The 20621-nt window shown below is 41.2% G+C and overlaps 1 protein-coding gene across 1 annotated transcript; it reads left to right on the top strand.

Annotated features, from left to right (window-relative positions):
• The first annotated feature begins 2536 nt into the window (after positions 1 to 2536).
• CD28 (CD28 molecule) lies at positions 2537 to 14011 on the top strand. Its single transcript, XM_085066257.1, has 4 exons — positions 2537 to 2743; positions 8957 to 9310; positions 9570 to 9688; positions 12446 to 14011. The coding sequence occupies exons 1-4, from the start codon at positions 2689 to 2691 to the stop codon at positions 12584 to 12586; spliced, it is 669 nt and encodes a 222-aa protein (XP_084922383.1). The 5' UTR covers positions 2537 to 2688; the 3' UTR covers positions 12587 to 14011.
• The last annotated feature ends 6610 nt before the right edge of the window (positions 14012 to 20621 follow it).

Below are 20621 nucleotides of genomic sequence, written 5' to 3'. Positions count from 1 at the left end.
TGCTCTCACAGCTCTAGTTCCATAGAAATTACAGTGTTAGTCTGGATCTCCATCGCTGTGACAGCAAGCAGATTCTGTCCGCCAGTGTACAGACAGACTCAACAGACTGAAATATGAATGGAAAATGGGGTAAGAACAGAAGTCAATACTGCCTGAATTAATGTTACTGCAGAACACCCTTGGGTAATGTCCAGGATATAGAAAGATAGATACTTAGGTGGGAGAATGATGAAAATCTAAGAGTGAGGGCATACAGAGAGACGTTCTCACATGTTTTTTTTTCCCCCAGATTTATTTCTATGTGGTTCGCCCTAAGTACATGATGGCTTACTGAAACCTAAAGTATCTTCTTCCCCTGCCCTGATAATGACTTTTGCAAAAGAAAAAGATCACATATATGAAGTAGCAAAGCCAAGTATCCAAGTGATTGGAAATGTTTAAATTAGATGAAGAGCTGCAATTTCAAGAAGGAACGGAGCCATACTCTCAGAAACACAATGGTTTTAAAATCCTAGAAAACTAATATGTGCAGATGAGCCAACAGCTATCAGGGGCGGGCGGGGAAGCACCCTTCCTTATTCCAGGGATCAAAGAATAAAGAATTAGGCAAAACTAAAATCCAAACTCAAAAAAAAGAAACTCTGGAAAGAGCGATGCTGGTACCCCTATTCATCAACACAGAGAGAAATGATAGATCACAGCTTGGTCTCTAGAGCCACAGTGGATACTGGCCCAGTGGTCCCTCTTCCCTGTCCTGAATTCCACCAGTCCAGTCCCTGTTTGCAATCAGTGCTGTGGTCTGTCCTCACAATGGGAGAGGCACATGAATTGCAGTAAAGGATGGAAGGGAATAAATGAATCCTCACTCAGAGAGTGCACACTGTTCCCTCAGGTTTTTATTACTGGTATTCTTAGAGCAGGATCTCTTCCTACACAGCTGTTTCCGTAATCTGGTTTCCACCTGAACGGTGCCCTTTGCCAGTGTATGCCAGTGAAATTAATGGCAGTATCTCTCTCTGCAATGTATTCTGCTAATTCTATGATGAGGGTGAAATGTACTCGTTGTGCATATCCAGTCTATATCCCAAATACAGAAAGGATCTGACAGCCAGGATGCAGATTGTGTAAGCTGAATTACCAAGTCAAGCAAGATGTTACCAGAGCCAGCAGTGGGTTTTCATATCTGCGACAGCAATTCAACAAAAAGATACTGAATTTTGTAACTTTTTTGGAGGGGTTTTCACTACAAGTTAAGCTGAGACTATTTAATTGGTAATTGCATGTACACTCATATGACTCATATATAAAAAAATGCATCAGGACATTTATCTAGATACCACAAAAGTGAGCTAAGAAAAAGAGAATCTGATTTTTCTCTCTTTTTTACTTTTTAATTAATTTAAGGAAATTCCAAAACTTTTGGTATTGCAGACAACCTACACTGATTGCGAAACAAAGACTATTGTTTAAATTCCTAGACAGCAAATGGATCTACCGGCTAAGGCAGCTCATAAATTGCATTTGTAATTTCTCATAAATCATGGCCTAAGGGCTTCAGATACTAAGGGATATGAAAGAACAGCACAGGGTCCTTCATCCCTTTCTATAACTGCCCAATTTACTTGCAAGTCTCCCTGCTAAGCACCTTCCCTTTTCTCTCAAATCAAAGATAATGACAGGCATTGATACAGTTAAATATTTCTACTTCGGTGGATGAAACTAAATCGTTAATAACCAGAGCTCCTCACAGTTATAAATGACATCACCTGGCTCTCAAAACTTGCTCTTGTAAGGGAAAAGGTGACATTGAGCTTGCAAAGCAAAGAGAGCATTTCCCTGATGAGTTGAAGAAGAAACTTCACATAAGAAGGCCTCTATGAAAGCACTGATTGAGCAATGTGCTTACTGCATGCTGCCTTTACTTAGATGTTAATTGGATTACAGTTGTGCTCATTCATAAATTGGGATGTTTTTCAAAATGGGAAGGTATACCACATTGCTGTTGCCTGCACTATTGGCTCTGCATTCAGGCAAAAAGCAGATGCAGAAAAATGAGTATTGAACAAACTACTGCCAAAATATGTCAGCGTTCCCAGGGGCTGGGAAAGCAGGCAAAAGCAAGACGGCAGGCCAAGAGAGGAAGATTTCTGCTCCTAGAAGTGAGGAAAGATGAAGATTTCTGAGCACACAACTTAGCTGAGGGGCAAGGCCTGGCCAACAGGAACCTGGAAACTGGTGCTTGCTTCTACCATGATGATGGAACTAGTGTACATGTGCATGTACTCTTGGTAAATAAAGAGTACTGTGTCCCTAGAGAAGGCCATTCCTCCCTGACAGAAGCAGCCTTGCAGAGCCCCAAACATAACTACATCTTGCAGCACAGGGCTGACAGTCTCTATCTTGAAATGTAGGCTTCCAGCACCTTTTAAGCATTACTGAACTTTGCAGAGGCAACTTCCTAAGACTAAAATCATCAAACAATTTAACTTCCTGTTCATGCATTGCCATTACAGTGGTTTCACTTGGTGATGTATCATGTGCTGCCGAGGGAGGAGGAGAGAAGTTGTGTGAGCACCCGAGGGTGCAGCCTGGCCCCACAGAGAAGGAAGGCTGGTGCTGTGGGGCCCTGGGAGACGTGGCAGTGCCTGCAGGGGGTGGGGACAAGGCAGTGAGCCCACCATTAGCACCATGCTCCTGGGGATCCTCGTGGTGCTCTGTTTCATCCCCACTGCTGATGTAACAGGTAACAAAATCCCCCAATATTTCAATTCTTTCCTCTATTTTCCCTCATTTTGATCATCAAGGGGTAGTAGGTCTGGTATTGCTTTGAATTAATTTTGCAAAAATTGTTCTGTGTTTGGATGAAAGGAGAGAGAGACAGCATGCTGCTAGGTCTGCAACTAGATCAACTTCATATGACCAAGAGGCCAATTTTTCTCATGCCAAAAGTATCCCTCAAGATGAGACCCAAGAGCTTTCTTTTAATTTGACTTTTCTCTAGATCCATTTGGAAATTGCATGCATTGGTAGAGGGGCATTTATTTCACTTACCCCCTGGGCTTTACAAGTTCTGCTCACAAGCGCCTTTTCATGGGGGCAGCAGGTGTGAGCAGACCTGGTGTCAGCACCTCTCTTGGGGCAGACTCTCCACACCCCCAAGTCTACTAGTACAGCTTCAGGTTCCCCCATGGCCTAGCTTGGTATGATGGGCTCCGGAGCTGAGCGCACCAACATTCTCACAGGACTAGCAAATATAAGGGTCAAAGGCAGAGTTGCTTACTGAGCTCAAAGACGGGAGCATGGGACTTGCCAAGTTTCTGATTTTTGCATTGTTTAGTGGTTTACTGATACTTACTAGACATCTAGTTTCTTTCTGAAGATCTTCCAGGGAGAAGAAAAATCTTTTTGTGATTTTGAAATCCTGACTCTTAGTGAATACTCCTGACTTTTCAGTTGTTGTGGCTGAGGGTATTTCTCTTGGTCATGTCTTGCTGATGCAGTGTTCGTATGTTCAGAGCTAACATGTCTTTCCAACAGGTACATTAAAATGCAAAGCAAGGTAAGGGATCCTGGCTTTTCCTAGGATAATCTTGAGACCGACAATTTTTCAGACTGCTGGCTGTGAACTGTTGTTACTACATCTTCTCCAAATATTAGTGTTTTGTATTTTATAGGGAAGTTACAGATGGGAATAAAAATCTGTTTTCCAGTACAAAATTTTTAACAGAGAACATTTTTAAAAAGTTGCTTTTTCTAGTATGAGAGATGTAATTGAATCTAATTTTTCCTTATTTCTACCTTGTTTTTCCATAGCTCTTTTCCTCAGTGAAGGCATTGTAATTTGCATGTGATCTACATTTCTTTAAGTGATCATAGGTTTTTTACTTCCTTGTCCTTTCCCATGTTTATAATCCCGTGTTTGCAATATCATAATTATTCCCACAGCAGGCTCCTGGATTGTCAAAGCAGACACTAATTCCAGGAGGGGATAAGTATCAGCAGTAGGTTAACAGTTCTGAACACAGTTCCATGAGGTGTGAACAGCTTTTAAGCAGTGCTTTTGAATTGCAACAAAATAAATACAGTGTGTGGTTCTCAGACCTAGGCATTATGCCATGGCTTTATAGACTTACATACACTTGCTTTGCATGAAGAACTTGTGTTTCTCCAACAGACTCACCAAGACTGTTCAACTGCTTAAAGAGAACCACATGAGATCATTAGCTTCTCAGGGCTCTCATCCTTTTCCCCATCTATTTTCTTCACTCTTCATTTTCAGGATGATTGATCCTTAGTACATGGAAAACATTAAGGCAGGTCAAAACCCTGCAGGACTACCTCAAGCCATTAAGTGCATTATAAGCCTCAAGTATTTTAGTTTGGGAAAAACAACAGAATTTGTCCTGTTCTGCTGCTATTAGACTGTACCAGTGACTGCTGCAGATTGAGTTTGAATCATAGAAAGGGACTTAAAATATTAGTTTAGTCACTTCCCTTTTTGTAGAAACACTAACATTTAAAAAGTTTGTCCTCCTCCCCTTTTTGTTGGCAAAATAATTACCTCGCTGTGGTCAGAGAGGCAGCTAGATCAAGTGTCTGGTATTCTGTGAAATAAGTAATATAAGCAGGTTCCCACTGCAGTGTACCATAACTTACCTCATCTTTTTTACTACGCACATAACCTTCTGGCTTATGGTCTCTGGGGGTTGAAATCAACCTCTAACCCACTGAGGTTACCAGAATACAGAAGATGGATGAGGCAAGGTTAGCTGAGATTAGATCAACTAATTTTTGTTTTAAAAAATAAATCACAAACTGCCAAGAAAACCCCCTGTGCCCACACTGGGTTTGATTCAAGCAAGAGTGTCACCTGGGCTTTCTAGATTACTATGCTGCCTGCAGTACTCACAGTAAAGCATGAAAAGTTTAGCAGAAAGCAGGTCTGTAAGGGCCAGAAGAAGAGCATGCCCCCAGCTGCATATTAGACACACAGCTGGGTGGCCTCAAACTAAAATAAAAGAGAAAGACCCTTGTACCTAGGAAGGTAGAGTAAACGTAACTGAACAACAGACCAGCAGCAGCAGCAAAAATGAAATAGCTTTGTTTATAACATACCTGTGTGCCTTTCTGCCTGTGGGTTAAACAAATTCCTTTCAGGTTTTTCCCTATCCCCCCAAGGAATTAAGTGGGCCATTTCTTTTCTGTGCTTACAGAAATCCCAACTTATCTTAGATACTTCACTCTGGAAAACAGCTCATTGAAGGTGACTGGCATAAAAAAGCAAGAAGAGTACGAAATATTTTTAGCAGAATATTTTTTTCCAATAGCTGATGATGATTCATGGAAAGTTCTGGAGAAAAAAAAGCCAAACCCCACCTTCACGTAGCTATTTTCCATACTTTGTCAACTCCACTTTCTTGGTGAATAGAAGTTTTGCTTACATCAGGGTTCGATGATCAAAAAGTCAGTATTTTACAGATATTATAGATGGATGGCATTTTGCTTCATGATGCAAAACCCCCTCACATGTGATTTTAAGACATGTCCAGCACTACAAATAAGTTGTAAAAAAGCTTAACAAACATTTAGAGATGTTACATACCATTGCATATAAATCCTAAGATCATGAGAAGGCTTGCAGCCTGTGCACACTGACTGTGATTTTACATTTTTAAACATCACAGCTTTTTGAAATGGTAAACAATGATTTTTCATAACTGCTATTTTCCTGACTGGGTAAGGCCAAGATATAGATATTTATTACTACACAACATGACTGAACATGCTCTGAAGTGGCAATCATAACCCTATTTAGGGGAATGGAAACACCTACTAAATGTTTTAGAGTCTCACCATTTAACAAACCCAAAGTGACACTTATGAGGAAAAATTGGCTCTGTGAAGGCAAAAGCAGCCTCAGCCCATGTTTGCTCAGAATGGTTTAGATCCTACTAAGAATGTAGTCAAATCCTATTCAGATCACAAGTGAAGTGAGGGATGTTTGGTGTTACTCTGTCTTCCCTGTGAAACTAATACACATATTAGCTTGACTGAGTTTCTTCAATTCAAAAAAACCTCCAAGTCCAGAGGAGGAGGATGACAGCAGGGCTTGTCTAACATGCCAGTGGGGTAAGCTTGCCTTGCCCCTGTTGGCATTGCAGCCCAACATATTCATGTGGTGCTAATTAGTTCCAATAAATGAAAAAAATATATTTCCTTTAATTTAGATTTGAACTAGTATCAATCCACTGTGTGGAAATGGATTTGGGTGCTTAGCTTAAATCATGTAGGAGCTGTCTTCATTTAATGATCCACAAATGAGCTTTTTCCCACTGCTCAGTCAGTCTGCATAACAGCATCAGCAGCTTGCAGCTGGGTTATCAAGCCCAGCCTGCAAGACAAGGCAAACAGATTGGACTATAAATCCAAGAGGTGAAAATAAGTAGAAGGAATTTATCATTTTATGTGGGTGTATCAAAGGAGACTGGTTGCCAATTAGCACAATATCATGGCAGGGACATAAATAGTCCAGAGTTGTAGTTAAATAGCGGAGCTCAAGGCATAAAGCTCAGGTTTAAATGTCACAAATACAGGTCAGCTGATGACAGCAAAAACGATGGGGCTAAGGGTCTGCAGAAGAATCTAAATAACATCTGAAGGTAATCCCTCAGTGATGAGATTTTCAGTGTTCTTTGACTTTCCCCTGGCCACAGCAAAAATATGATCAGGCTGAGGAATAAACATCCATTTGTTTTTTGTAAGTATTTGCAATGAAAACGGGCAAGCACTTTTCTAAGTGTCACGCTTCTTTCTGTTCTGGGACTCTATTTTGGTTGTCAGCTCTGAGACAGAAAAGGTCTCCACTGAAGGTGTATTCAGACCCTGTGACAATGAGGGTTGTAGTGGTGCACAAATACTGCAAATCAGTAGAGTAACTCTGTCTCAAGTGAGTTGTGTAGAATTCTGCTGTGCTAAAGGCTGAACAATTCTACCACAGACTTGCAAACTGCCACTTAGGTCAAAGATTAATTTTTTTGGCCAACAAAAATATGATCAAATACCTAGTCAAAAGGGGTAGAATCCAAACCCCACATTTACTAAAATGCCTTATAAGCCTATGCGTGAGCTTTTGTCGGAAAATGCTGATTCGATGAAACGGAATTGTTTTGCTGAAATGTCTTCATTTCGATGAAAATTCACTGCAGGCACCACCTCAACTATAGACTTGCCCTCTCTGTTCTTTGCCACTTTGTCCTAGGATTCCAAGATACTTGTCTCTCTCTGCTGGAAAGCCTGGAAATGCTCATCCTTCATCCAAAGTTTCACAGTGTTGGGTCCCCCGCAAACATGGGATTTCAGAGCTGTTACGAGCTCTCCTCAACCCCCCTAACCCCCCAAAAACAATGTTGAGCAAAGAGACACAAGGAGGGTGGACTACAATCTTTCTTTGCTAAAGATGAGCATTCCCTGTCCCACATCTCCTCCTCTCGCTTGAAGCAAGGGCTGGTAGACAAGACTTTCAATGAGAAAATTAACAACTTCAGCAGTTTCATAGGTTCTACTGGTAACCAGAGAACCTGCTAGACATGCGTTGTTTTTACTGCCTACACCCTACCACTAATCCTGGCCATCTCACACATGTCCTTGTGTTTACTTTACTCCCTGGACCACACTGATCCCAAAGGAGGATCCTACTCAAGAGGCTGGGGTACTTCATCTTGTGCAGGTGTGAATACACTAAATGTCATTTGGTGCCAAATATCGTTACACACAGTTTTAAACACTAATTTTCTGAGCATTCTGGATCTGGCCTCCTTCCCACTTCATTTCTCTTACTAGCTTTTTTGAAGTCTTGCCACATGGATTAAGTAGAAAGAATCTAGGTTTGCACCACATTTTGAGGACAAGAGGTACAATTGTCAATCTAACAGCCACAGTGATTCCCAGGGATCTGTAAAAGACTATCCAGACCACATGTGAGCTGAGCTTATGTAAAGACTTAAGCAGTCATACAAAAGCTTTTGCAAGTCTCTAGTTTAAAAGCCAAAACTCCCTTCCTCTTACTTAGGGGTCATCATTTGAAAAGGATGGGCCTCATTTGTACAGGATGACTTTTCTTGGAAGAAGTATTTCTGCATAGGCCTTGCAGTATTTTATTGTTTGGCAGATGGTAGCACAGAGGTCTACAAGTCAGAAAACATTTCCTGTTTATGTATCAGCGTGGTCAATTCAAATTCAATTATATGTTCATGTGACATGCTTTTTTGCAGGCCATTCAAGTGCTAAGTGCCAATGCAGTGTCGAATTAGTCAGCTCCTGAGTCCTTTGAGAGATTAAGAATCTACTACAGCTGCTAGCTAGAGAAATTATGCATTTTACATTAAAATTATAGCAGTTGAATGCTTTTAGTGTTCATTGCCCAAGATCCAAACCCTTGAAATGGTTCAGCAAATCCACCTGCAAACTCTTCAGGAGACCTTGAATTAAAAAGTAAATGTATAAATAATATTCTCTTATCTGACACTGACTGCAGTGTCAATTAATAGTATTTTCTCTCCATAATGTTCCCTGGGAAATTGCTTGCTAAGTAAAGGATAGACTTAAATGGCCTTATATATACACACATGCACACAGATGCAGGCTAGGCTTCTGAGACCTGATGTTAACTCTTAATCATGGGCCACTGACTGTGCTAGTGTTCTGACTGAAGAAAAATACTCTTGACCTCATAGTCTCCCTTAGTGACTATGTAATTATTTATATACAGGTGTTGTTGAAACAATAGCTCCTGTGAGAAACTGCTTCTGCAGAAGGGTGGTTTTGCACTCCCTAGTAGGGAGTGTCAGCAGGGGAGAGGACATGTGGAGAAGAGTTGCATGGGAGGATGTGTGGTTCTGAAGTCTCATACTGTATTTTATAAACAAGTCCTTTTCTCACTTTCTCCCCTCCCTCCCAGAAAACAAGATTTTAGTGGCTCAGCATCCTTTGCTCACTGTAGTTAACCGAACTGCAACTCTAGTTTGCAACTACACATACAATGGGACAGGGAAGGAATTTCGAGCTTCGCTACACAAAGGAACGGACAGTTCAGTTGAAGTTTGCTTTATTTCATGGAACACAACCAAAGTTAGCAGAAATTCAAATAAAGAATTCAACTGCCAGGGGGGTCGTGATAAAGACAAAGTCATCTTCAATCTTTGGAACATGAATGCCAACCAAACTGACATCTACTTCTGCAAAATTGAGGTCATGTATCCACCCCCATATGTCTACAATGAGAAGAGCAATGGGACTGTCATTCATGTGAAAGGTAAGCTGAGAAATCTCTGTAGGCCGGTATCCTCCCTATACACACTCCCTACATAATAGCTGGAGACATTAAAACTTTTTTTTTGTTTCCTTAAAAAAAAAGTTGCATGGCCCAGTAAAACTACATTCCTGCTTCACATTTCCTGAAGATCTTAAAATTATGATTAATACAAATGACACATTGGAACAAGAAGTAAATAAGCAGAGATCAATGTTTTTGCTTTCATGTACTTAAAGTTTTCTTTGCTCTTTCCTTAAAGAGACACCCACCCAAACACAAGAACCTCAGTCTGCAATTCCTTTGTGGATTCTGGCAACAGTGACCGGAATTCTTGCACTCTACAGTATGCTAATAACTGCAGTTTTTATTAACTACTGGGTAAGAAACTAGTATTTTTTTTTGCTCTATATGGTCCTTATCCCTAGTTCATTTCTCAGGCTATACTTGCCATGTTTACCACTAACTCACTGATACCCCTTCAGTACAGGATGAAAGTGTTTCTTTATCCCAGCTATGCATGCATACTCATGGTGTACCCCAAAAGAGTTGAAACACCAGATGCTCTCCATGTGGGCAGTCAGGCCTCTGCTGTAGAGTCCTAGAGCAAATAGTAATACCACATTGTTGGCATTGCCCTGCACACCAGCGATACTGGGACACTGTCTCTACCTCTTCCACTTGAACCTGCCAGGGAAATCCAGAACTCTTAGCATTTCTGGCAAAACCCTTTGAGACTATACTGATATGAGCTCCCCTACAATAAAACAACCTATAGAGAGCCCTCAGTTGGCCCAGGACCATCTGCACTGGTGCCTTGTGCCTACCCAGCAATTCCCTTGAACAACCACTATTTCTGGCAGCTTGACTGCAAGGGAATAGAAGCACCTGGATCCCAGCAGTCCCTTATCTGTACATCAACACTAAGAAAGCTGAGACAGCCTTATGGCTCATTATTTTTGCTTTCTAACCTCTCTGGAGAGTTGACTGCCCCAAGTCATACCTAGTTCTGCTGGAGTAAAAGAAGAGAAGCATGATGCAGGGACAGCAGAAGGACATTTTCCTTGTCAAGTCCTAGGACTGTGATCTCCAGAGCCAATTTACACTATTTATTCCATGTGAGAAAGACTTGAACATAGAGAACTCAATTCATTGCACTGTGACTTTCCCCTCTATCTTTGCTGTTAAATAGCAATTTTCAACACAGCAATTATGAGGTAGTCTGTATAAAGGGTCCAGAGTCCCTGCCAGGTTAAATGTTGCATGCATACAGAAAGCCACTGTCACTGCTACCTGAAGCTTGAGATCTGCTAAGTGTTCCACAAAAAGACACTTTCTCAATCTGCGGCTATTTTTAATGGAAAACAATCAAAGAGGGCACTGCCATAGGAAACCACAAAGGCAGGTTAAGTGGTTCTTCTTTGTGCCCTATTGTAGAGGCTGACTGAGGAGAGCTGAGAGGATTACAGTGAACAGCTGCTGGTGTTGCAGTGCTGTGCTACGGTGGCTGTGCCACAGATGAGATGCTATAGCTTCAAATCCATCATTTACAATCTGAACCATTTTCTCTGTGCTATATTCAGTTGTTACTTAATGGCTACACACTTTGCTACTAACATGTCTGCTCCCAGCAAGAGTGACAAGGCTGCATTGCCAAGTGTGTTTGCTGCATCAGTTTTTACCTGCTGTTATTACTGCTGCTAGTATTCTTCAGATAATATGTATTCGGACTGTGGATGTCTTTAGAGTGTTGTTGAAGGTAAACAAAACTGCCTAGAAGACATTGTGAATTGTTAAAAAAAGGTCCTAATTGTGATACTCAACAGACATGGCAAGCCTGACCAGTTCCTGAAAGCAGCTAAAGATTTGTCTATTTTCACACAGTTCTGCCTTCCCTGAAGGAAAACTGCTTTCCATTGCAAAAGTCTTTGATCCTGTAGCAGCCCAACATTCACGCATGCTAGCAAAATGTCTTTCTCCCATGCAAAACTACCTCTTAGGTGAATTAGAAATCCTGTATTATGGAGATGAACACACAGAGATAAAGCTTTTGTATCTGATGCTTTACATGCATTGACTGCATTACATGGCTTAAGCAGTATGTAACTTACATTCAACACTTTGCATAGATATAACATTATTATAAAAAAGCTTAAAATATTTCATAGTAACTGCCCCAGTCTGCACATACAACATAATTCAACCATCAGATTTTCTGATGCAGACCTCCTCGAATGCCACAGCATCATATGTATGTATACTGCAGCATATGCAACTATTTCTGTACATGGAAAGGAAATGTCAGTAAAAAGGAGATTGCAAAAGAAGGTATGATCAGTATTAAGGAAAAAGCATGGAAGCACTTTACTTACCCCGATCAATAAAGCCTTAAGCTATGTAAAAAACACCAACCTTGTGCACAGCCTACAGCAGTCAGAGGCTGAAATGCTGCTGTAGCCACAAATTTGCTCTGTGATTTTAGGCAAATTATTTCACCTCTCTTCTGCTACTCTTATTTTTGAAAGAGCCGATGCTTCCCTTGTCTCACAGGGACATTATAAGCAGGAATTAAACAGTGGAAATAAGATTTTTGAGGCCCAGATAGGAAAACATAAAAGATTAACATCAGCTCTGATTCTTTCACCCCTTGAAGGAAGGTTCAGAGCAACACATGCATTGTGTTTTACTGCTGTAAATGGTAGGAAAACCATTACACACATAGTCTGGGCTGATTTTTCCTGCTTTTATTCTGTTTGAGTTAAGCTAATTTCTCTTTTCCTCCTAATAAATGAGGATAGCCTTCACAGCTCAGACTCTATTGTTTCTGCTGAATCATTCCACAGATGAGAGAGGCATGATGATGGTGAGAGGCATCCGTTTGTATCATTGGTATGCAGCATTCCTTTACCTGAAGAACTAACACCATAAATCTCTCACCAGATAAGATGGAGACTTACTTTCAGGTTGAGCAAATTCCATAGATTATGTGATGAGAATCTGTGTTCTAATTCTTTTCCAAATGTATTTAAACTTGAAGCTGCCTTACAAATATGCTTGCTTCCCTGAACAAGGACCTAGGGCCAGAATTCAGCAGTCAATATGAGAGTTTTCATAGTTCTCTCCACTCTTCTCCCTCAGCAAAAATCCAAAAAGAATATGTACCATCAGAGTGACTACATGAACATGACTCCCCGGCACCCACCACACCAGAAGAACAAGGGTTACCCGTCCTATGCACCAACGCGAGACTACACGGCGTATCGGTCCTGGCAGCCCTGATATCACCAGCAGAGCCACCATGAGCCTCGTGTGCATCCAGGCACTCACTTGCTCTTGGGCATGGAAGGACAGCCTCTCATGTTCTCATTGTGTTTGTTGCTATTGATCACGGACACCTACACCATAGCAAGTATTAGCTAAACTTTGGTATACTAAAAGAAAATCCAGACTAACAAACAAATATAAAAAGGAGGGCCAGAGGGGGGGAAGTAAAGAATTATTTTTTTTCTATGATGGCTGAAAATAAGGCTCAGTTTGCACTGAGGGTTGTCAGTGGGTAAGACGGAAAGATGACATCAGACCTCAGAACTGGTCTCTTCCTAACATCTGTGGTTTTGCTCAGCTGGAAGAAGCAGAACTTCTGATCTTTTCTAATAACTACTGCCTTAGATTTAACCCTTAATTTCCTTCCCTGTATGTGTAACCCTCATATTATTGCTGTTAAACCTGGCAAAATATAAAAAATAATCTTTTTTTTTCCTCTACAAGACCAGGACAAAGTTTCAAGTTCAAAACACATGCTTAAATGAAAGAGGAAAAGGTTAGTCAGAAGCCATCCAACTATTAGGCTATGGAACAGATGATATGCCAGGACAAATCAAGCTGACAGAAAACTAGTAAACCTTCAACATGTGAGTCCTTTGGCTGGACAATTTGTAAATGTTCATAAGGCCATCTGCAGTCATGACCAAGCAGCTCCACAGACTGAGAAAGCAATCAACCTGAAGACAGAATCAGGACAAGCAGGAGAGGAAGAAAGATCTGTCTTTGTCATGAACAACCCAATTTCTGTTTTGTTTGCCTTCTCCATCAAGGGAATGCAAATTCATAAATGAAGCATTAGAAGACAGAGAGGTCAGATTTTGAGAAGATTTTTACCTTTATTTTTGAATTTTTGTTTCCATCCAGAAGGTATTCTCCTGAGTCCTCCTGAAAATTCATGCACATCTTCTGGCACTGAGGTTGTACTAGAGCTCTTTCAAAAATCTGGGTTGACTTATGAGCAACTAAAGATCACTTGAATTTCTTTCCTATAAGTGCCCAATTTTTGGGGTGTGAGAGGATTCTTCATTCCCAGCATTGTGAGTTGGACCTGCAAGTGCTCAGACATCTGCAAGATCTGCTCTGGACACTTTGAGGAACTTTGTGTTATCTGGAAGTTACTTTTCTCTCTAAAGATGTTCTTCAGGACTGTTCCATGCCAGAGTAGGACAAAGTGTTTAGCAAAACCTGATTCATTCTTTCAATCTAGTATGTTTACAATAACAGGACATCCTAAATTGTAATTGTGGTTGTCTTGGCATAAAATCCCTTTTCATACTGAAGAGAAAAGGTTTATTTTATAGAGACTACTGAATAAACAATTGAAAGAAAAAAAATCCACATCCCCACCTTGAAATAAAATGTGAATTGTACAACATCTAATTTCCTTCAAACCAAGATAAAAAAATTTCTTTCTCTCTTTGAGGGGACAGGACAAAATAGAGATGTGGAAGCATGACAACAGTCGGCTTTGATGTCTTAAGCCAAGAAAACAACTGTGGCACTTCCAAATTGGAAGTTTTATTTGAGTTTTCTGGCTGGACCCCAAACCATTCCTTCTGAGTCTTACATCACCATGAACCATGTTCCTGGAGGGTACTGTGCCACCTCTGAGCAATGGTGAGGTGTCCCCTGCCTCCAGACAGGGACAGCAGAGCCCTGATGGCAATAGTGAGCAAGGCCCAAGAGGCAGTGCTGGACCTTCAGCATGGGAATCCAGTCATGGACCCAGCAGGCCCCTAGAGCCTTGGTCTGGTTCAGTTCAGCAAACTCAAAAGCTTATGATTGAACTGAAGAAATTCAAAACAAAGTCTTATTTATTTCTTCTCCTTTCCCTTCACCACATGCACAAACACTCCAAGGCCGACATTTTTCCACATACAGTTTTTACACTCTTTTCCTGAAAAGCCCTTCACTGCACCTTTGTATTGCATCTTAGGCAGCAAGGAACATATGCACAGAGCAAAGGGGAGGGAGCCAGGCCGGACACATGGAAGTCACTGCATGGCTGCAGCCTGGCCCTCCTTGCTGGCACTGACTGGGACAATGTTCATGCTTTGCCACCTCCCTCCTCACTTGGAGGGGAGGTATGAATGATCCTGTGCTGTGGCATCAAGACGCTCCCAGCAAAGACCAGCAGGCTCAGCACAGATCTCTGTGTGGCACAGATCACAGTATGGCACTGTCTCACCAAGCTCCAGTGCTGTCATTGTAAAACACAATGACATGTATGATCACAATGTGCTGTGGAAAATCACATCTTCTAGTGCAAATATAAGGTGAGATGACAAATGTGTATCGAGCCCATAAAACATGATAAATGGTCTTCGCATAAACTGCATACATACATATTTAGGTAGAGATGCATCTATTTCATTACATCTATATTCCCTAGAGTTTTATTATACTTTTTGCAATCTCCTTTTGAAATTATTAACTAGATACAGTAAATTAAATCTTGAATGAATGTATTAGGCCTGAGGCTAGTCAGAGGAATGTATTACTTTCTAAAGCAAATATTGGTATAATTTGCTTTCCTTCCCCTAACACTTTTGTACTTTCCATATTTAAAACATACTGATAGCTCCCAGGACATGATACTGGAGAGTAAGTCCTGGAACAACTGCAACAAGTATTAATTCATTTGACTGACCAATAAGGAAGGGAGATACAGGGAAATATCCTAAACTTAAAATGAAAAAAATGAGGAGAATCAGGACATGAGAAGCACCAGCACTGTATTAGAATGGACATTGCTGTTATATTAAAGCTCTGCAGGGACATGAATTACAGGCTGTTAGAGATGGGATACCAGTAAATTCCTTTTATCCACCCCTGTAAAGCACTAAAATAAAGTGTTTGCAGAGAAGCACGCCAGTTAAGCCTGGAGTCTGGCTCTGCATATGTGGATTAGCATATTCAACAAACAGCAATCCTAATTTATTCCATCTGGTTTTAGGCAATGCAAAACACGCCAGGACAGCCCCGTCCCTCCCTGGCCCTGCCTTTGGGGTCTACATGTTGTTTAGGGGATGATGTAAAGAGAAACCTCCCTCTGCTGCAGCTCTGAACTTAGAAACTGTCCCTCATGGAGGGTAGAGGTAGATCAGTTGGGTTTTCTGCCTTACACACAGGTTTTAATTCAAATGCAAATATAATCCTGCCAAAGAGTGATTTAATATTTCATCCTCCTTTCCCCCACTTTTGGGTCTCAGTGTCAAATGAACATCTGATCTGCAGTCATCATATCTGAACAGCAATCAACATATGTTGCAAGGGGTCAACCAAGGGTTGTGCAGCTCCAGCCCCCTGCATGCTGATTCCAGTTCTGCACGTCTCCAGCACAACACAATACAACAGCCTGGCTTTTCTCTGCTTTTAGGAACCAAAGCCCTAGGAGACAAATGCTGAGGAGGTAGCCTGTGTTATCTCTGCAGCATCTTGAACCTTCCCCATTGGGGTGGTCAGGCTTACTACAGCCAAAAGTCTTGGAAATTCCTTCTAGTATGAATATTCCAAATTCCAATATCCTCCTCCTGTATAACCTTTTTCTTTCAAAATGCCACCTATTTCTTCTGTAGCTTTAAACATGAACCCTGCATCTCTGCAAAACAATATCATATCTTCCTTCTTTGTGCATCATCTTTTTCCTTTTGTTTCTATTCCAGGAGTTTCAGGAGTTCAGGAACCCATCCTATTTGTTAATCTCTAACACTATTGTTCAGCCTTCCACATGTGTCCCTGCATGACTGGTTATTTCCTTCACAAAGACTGTCTTGTATGGCACATTCCTTCTCAGCTTGGGATAAGGAGTTGCCATAAGAGATTGGAGCCATGTGGTGATTGGATAGGTACATGCTTTCTTTTGAAGGATTTTGGGGGTCTTTTATCCCTTTGATCTCTCCCATCATCTTCAGATTTTCAGTTGTGCCAAACAGCCACGTGGGAATCCCACACACCACATGCTTCCCACAGTGCATTTAATTTCTGTATATTTCATTTCCTGTGCATAGCAGGCTCTTGGCTATTCCAAAGTTCATTATGCCTGCAGACACGCTCTGACAGCAAAAGCAACTTTGGCTACTGATGGTATGTTTGACTAATAAAAACATGGTACAAAAAGCTTGAGTTTTAGGAGCATGCAGACAAAGGCTTCAGCGCTAAAGATCAAATCTTTCCACTTACAGCGAGGCTTTTGCTGTGTGACTGGAAAATGTGTTATGCAAGATGAATCACAGGCCAAGACATAATTGTGTTATGGACTCACTCATACTAACCAGAAAACAGGTTAGGGTGATGAGAACAGGATCAGCTTTGTTAAGGTCCAGTAAAGACGAGGAAAGGCTGAAAACAGAACTAAGCAGTAATTTGTAGCCAAAGTCAGTGTCTTTAAGTGGCTGTGAGAGGGAAACTAGCTGCTTATCTTGATGCAAACAGTTTGTTCTTCACAATTAGGTGCTTTTGTTAGAGCATCACATTACAGTATGTTACTATTCCAGCCTCAAGGGCATGCAGATAGTATGATGTGGCCAATTTGGCTGACAAAGTATTAGGAGGCTGCCAATTTCATATAAACCCATTTGCAAGGGAACAAAAAGTTGAATGGTCTCAAATTCATGGTGGATTTTTTTTGTTTGTTTGTTTGCTTGCTTTTTTTTTTCTTTCTTCCTGGATCTTCAGGATCAAGGCACTGGTTCTTATTTCCTGCTCCTCCTGACTTTCTATTATTTCAAATAAAAATTAAATGTAACTTTACTTTTAGGTCACATAAACTTACAAGGAGCTCTTCAGTTTCATTAATTCATTGAAACTTTGAGGAATTTTCAAATGCCACAGTTTTCGTAGCCATTGTATCATTATGTGGATACATAATTCCTTTTCCTCACTGTCTTTTTATTCCTTTAAGGGAACTATTCTGGATAGGTTGAAATGATCTCATGGGTTGGAACAAATCTAGTTTTTCAGACAGGAAAGATTACTACCTAACTAGCAAAATCAAAGATGCAAACAAGCAATTAGTAACAGTTCTGTGGAAATTAACAAAGTGGTTTCAGTCTGGTAGGAGGATCAAACAGCCTTTTTACAGTATCCTTTTCCTCTAAAATAAAGACGCTTAAGAAATTACATACTAAAGTACCTTTAAAGACAAGAGATCATCTTGCGAAATTAAGAAATCAAAGGCAGGAAATGTCCGAAGGAAGCTTTCCTATCCTGCCTCCCTTCTGCCCCCTTGTGTGACCGGAGTGGCTCTTTAATTACACTGCATTTTCCCCTTCTGAGCCGAGCCCACGCTGAGCAGGCCAGCCCCGCTCCCTCGCAGCGCTGCGGGGAGGCTCCGGCTACGGCCAGAGCAGGAGCTCAGCGGGCGACAGATTCCGAGTGCAGCTCAAGCCCTTCACGTGGAGGGCTGCAGCAGGGCACAGCCAGAAAGCAGGCTAGCTTCGATAATAGCTAAATTAGTGCCTGACAGCCTCGTCAGTGCCCCGTTAAATTAGATCACTCTGTCGTGAGTCAGAACGAACTGATTTTCCTGCTGTGCTCGCTGCCTGTGACAGCCCTTGGGCTATAGTCTTCAAACACCAGTGGTCAAGATGAGAGCTGATTTATTTTTTTTCCCGAAAATGACAAAGTGGCTTGCTCACGTTTCTTCCTGGGCTTCTCAGCCTTCCCCAGACAAATCAAAATTGGCTGCAGAAAGGAAATAGTTTCCTTATTTGCATAGCTCATCAGCCCCTGATATTCAGACAGAGGCTGAAGTCCAGGGTGAAATGAGGCCTTTGGGAGCATTATCCCCTCCTTCTAGCTCTCTGTCTTATTAGCTGATTGGCGAAGTAATGCCAGTGTTTTATCTCAGCAACAACAACAAAGAATGAGACTATGAAGATACAGAATTGGACAGCTGGGGAATAACCTCTTTCCCTCCTGCAGACACACACAGTGGACACTACTTTCACGTCCAGCCCTGTAATGGAGCAATTCACCAGTAAGGATGGGAGGAGCAAAATGGGTTAAAGGAGAAATCACTCTGAAATCTCTTCAGTGAAACTCTGCAACAGTCCCTCAGGGAATGGAAATGGACAAACCAGCTGCAGGATGTACTACACAACCCAGACTTTTGCCTCTGCCTAGCTCTGTACTAGAAATAACTAAAATAATTAAAAACATCCTAGTCCTTCTTGCCTCAAGAAGTACTTTTTACTGCTCAGGCTCTTCTGCATCATTAATTGATGGTGAAAGCCAGGTTAGGTCCTGTGTGTGGACTAGGGTGCACAGCGGACTCCCAAGAAACTCTTGAGATGAAAGCACAAATTATGTTCAAAGGGCAATGTACAAGCAAACTGGCTGGAAAGAGGATGGATAAATGGCTGACACAGGGAAAGTGAAGTTAAGCAACTCCAGAGCTTTCCTCCAGCAGCTAGAGAAATGCATTAGTTTGAACTGCAGCTCTGGTGTATTTCCTTCAATAAAAGCAGTTCTTGGAAGGATGAAGGTTCTGTGGTTATTTCAGGACATTTAAGTCAAAATAACCATACACATACAAAAAAGGTTTTAAAATATCCTTATTTTTGCCTTTTCTCCTTTCTGTACTAAAACATGACTTACTTGCAAATCCTACATTTAACCTGCAGTATGACATTTTTTAAATTAGTGTTGCTTTGTTGTTGGTCTTTTTATTTATTTATTTATTAACGTGTGTATGCTGTAGTTCTGCAATCTGATTTCAAACCACTGAGGCAGAGGCAAAATGAGGACTGGGGTGTAGGCAGAGTATACGGATTGAAGCTCAGCACTGCATGGCAGTACCCACACGCTGTGAAAGACAGCAGGTACAAAGTGGAATTCAAAGAGTCCACAAGTTAAATGAGCAACCTGGTGAAGAAATGTCAGTTAGAAATGAGCAGCAGAAACCAGCTCTATTTTCCTACTGCTGTGGCTTTGCTTGGCGACGATGACATACAAAGATTAAGCCTAACTGCACGAGCTCCAGTTGTTTATCTCTTTTTTTATCATCACCAGTAAGTAAAGGAGATGTGTGGGTGTCACCTGCAAAAAAAAAAAGTTCCCTTTCTCAGAGAAAAACATCTGCAGATACGAAAAGGCAAATGGTCTTGTTTAATTCATGTATATCCAGTTTCCTTCCTGTCACTAATCTGCAGCACTGAATTTAGTCTCCTGGATTTCCTTAGCTTTATTACGCTGAGAGAGAGTGCAAGAGAGAGGGAGACAGAGAGACTTGAGCAATATTAAGTGCCCAGAATGACTTCAATCACTGAGGTCGTTTGTAAATCACTAAGATAGCCTGGCTCCCAGGGCATGGAGTTTGATTTTCCCTGCCCCCTCCTCTGATCTGCTGAACTATGGAGATTTGCAACAAGAAAAGCTATCTGCTGTGTAATCAATTCACAGAATAACATTTTGTTTGGTCTACTATTGATGGATGCTAGCAGAAACTGGAAGCCCTGGGTTCATGACACAAGTGTTAGTGTCCATATAGAAGATGTGGTTCTTCTGTCCTTGCATGTTTATGCCTGTGACAGAATGGACCTCTGCACACAGTTAAACACTGCTTGCTGCATACATTGCAGAGAGATCACTACCTAAAAAAAGATTTAAAGCAGAGGCATTTCCTACAGTGGAACTACTGAGGGATCCTATACGTATGGACATGTAAACAACTGTACAATCACAGATGCACACTTTGGTGTTTCCTCCCTATTATTATGCATATATGTAAAAATAAAATAAAAAAAACCAAACCAGTGAGCATATGTCTTGGATTGCACATCAAGCACAGTATGCTGAACTGCATCTAAGGTATCTCTAGATGAATAATGTTTGACTTGGCTGTGTGCTTACTTGTCTGGGTCAATTTACCAGCCACTGAAATATAAGAAGCATCAGAAAAATTAAAAATTCAGACTATCTGTATTTAGAAGTAAGACTATCCTATACCTCCAAATTTGCTGTAATTTGCTCTAGCCCTGGACTTGAG

The sequence above is a fragment of the Lichenostomus cassidix genome, chromosome 7 (genome assembly GCF_008360975.1).
Source record: "Lichenostomus cassidix isolate B80296 chromosome 7, HeHo_3.0, whole genome shotgun sequence".
Taxonomy (NCBI): Eukaryota; Metazoa; Chordata; class Aves; order Passeriformes; family Meliphagidae; genus Lichenostomus; species Lichenostomus cassidix.
This window is presented reverse-complemented; position numbering and strand designations above follow the sequence as displayed.

Coding starts and splice junctions, on each gene's coding strand:
- CD28 (XM_085066257.1), top strand. CDS start 2,689: ATGCTCCTGGGGATCCTCGTGGTGCTCTGTTTCATCCCCACTGCTGAT. Junction 9,311..9,569: donor GACTGTCATTCATGTGAAAG/GTAAGCTGAGAA, acceptor CTTTCCTTAAAG/AGACACCCACCCAAACACAA. Junction 9,689..12,445: donor CAGTTTTTATTAACTACTGG/GTAAGAAACTAG, acceptor CTTCTCCCTCAG/CAAAAATCCAAAAAGAATAT.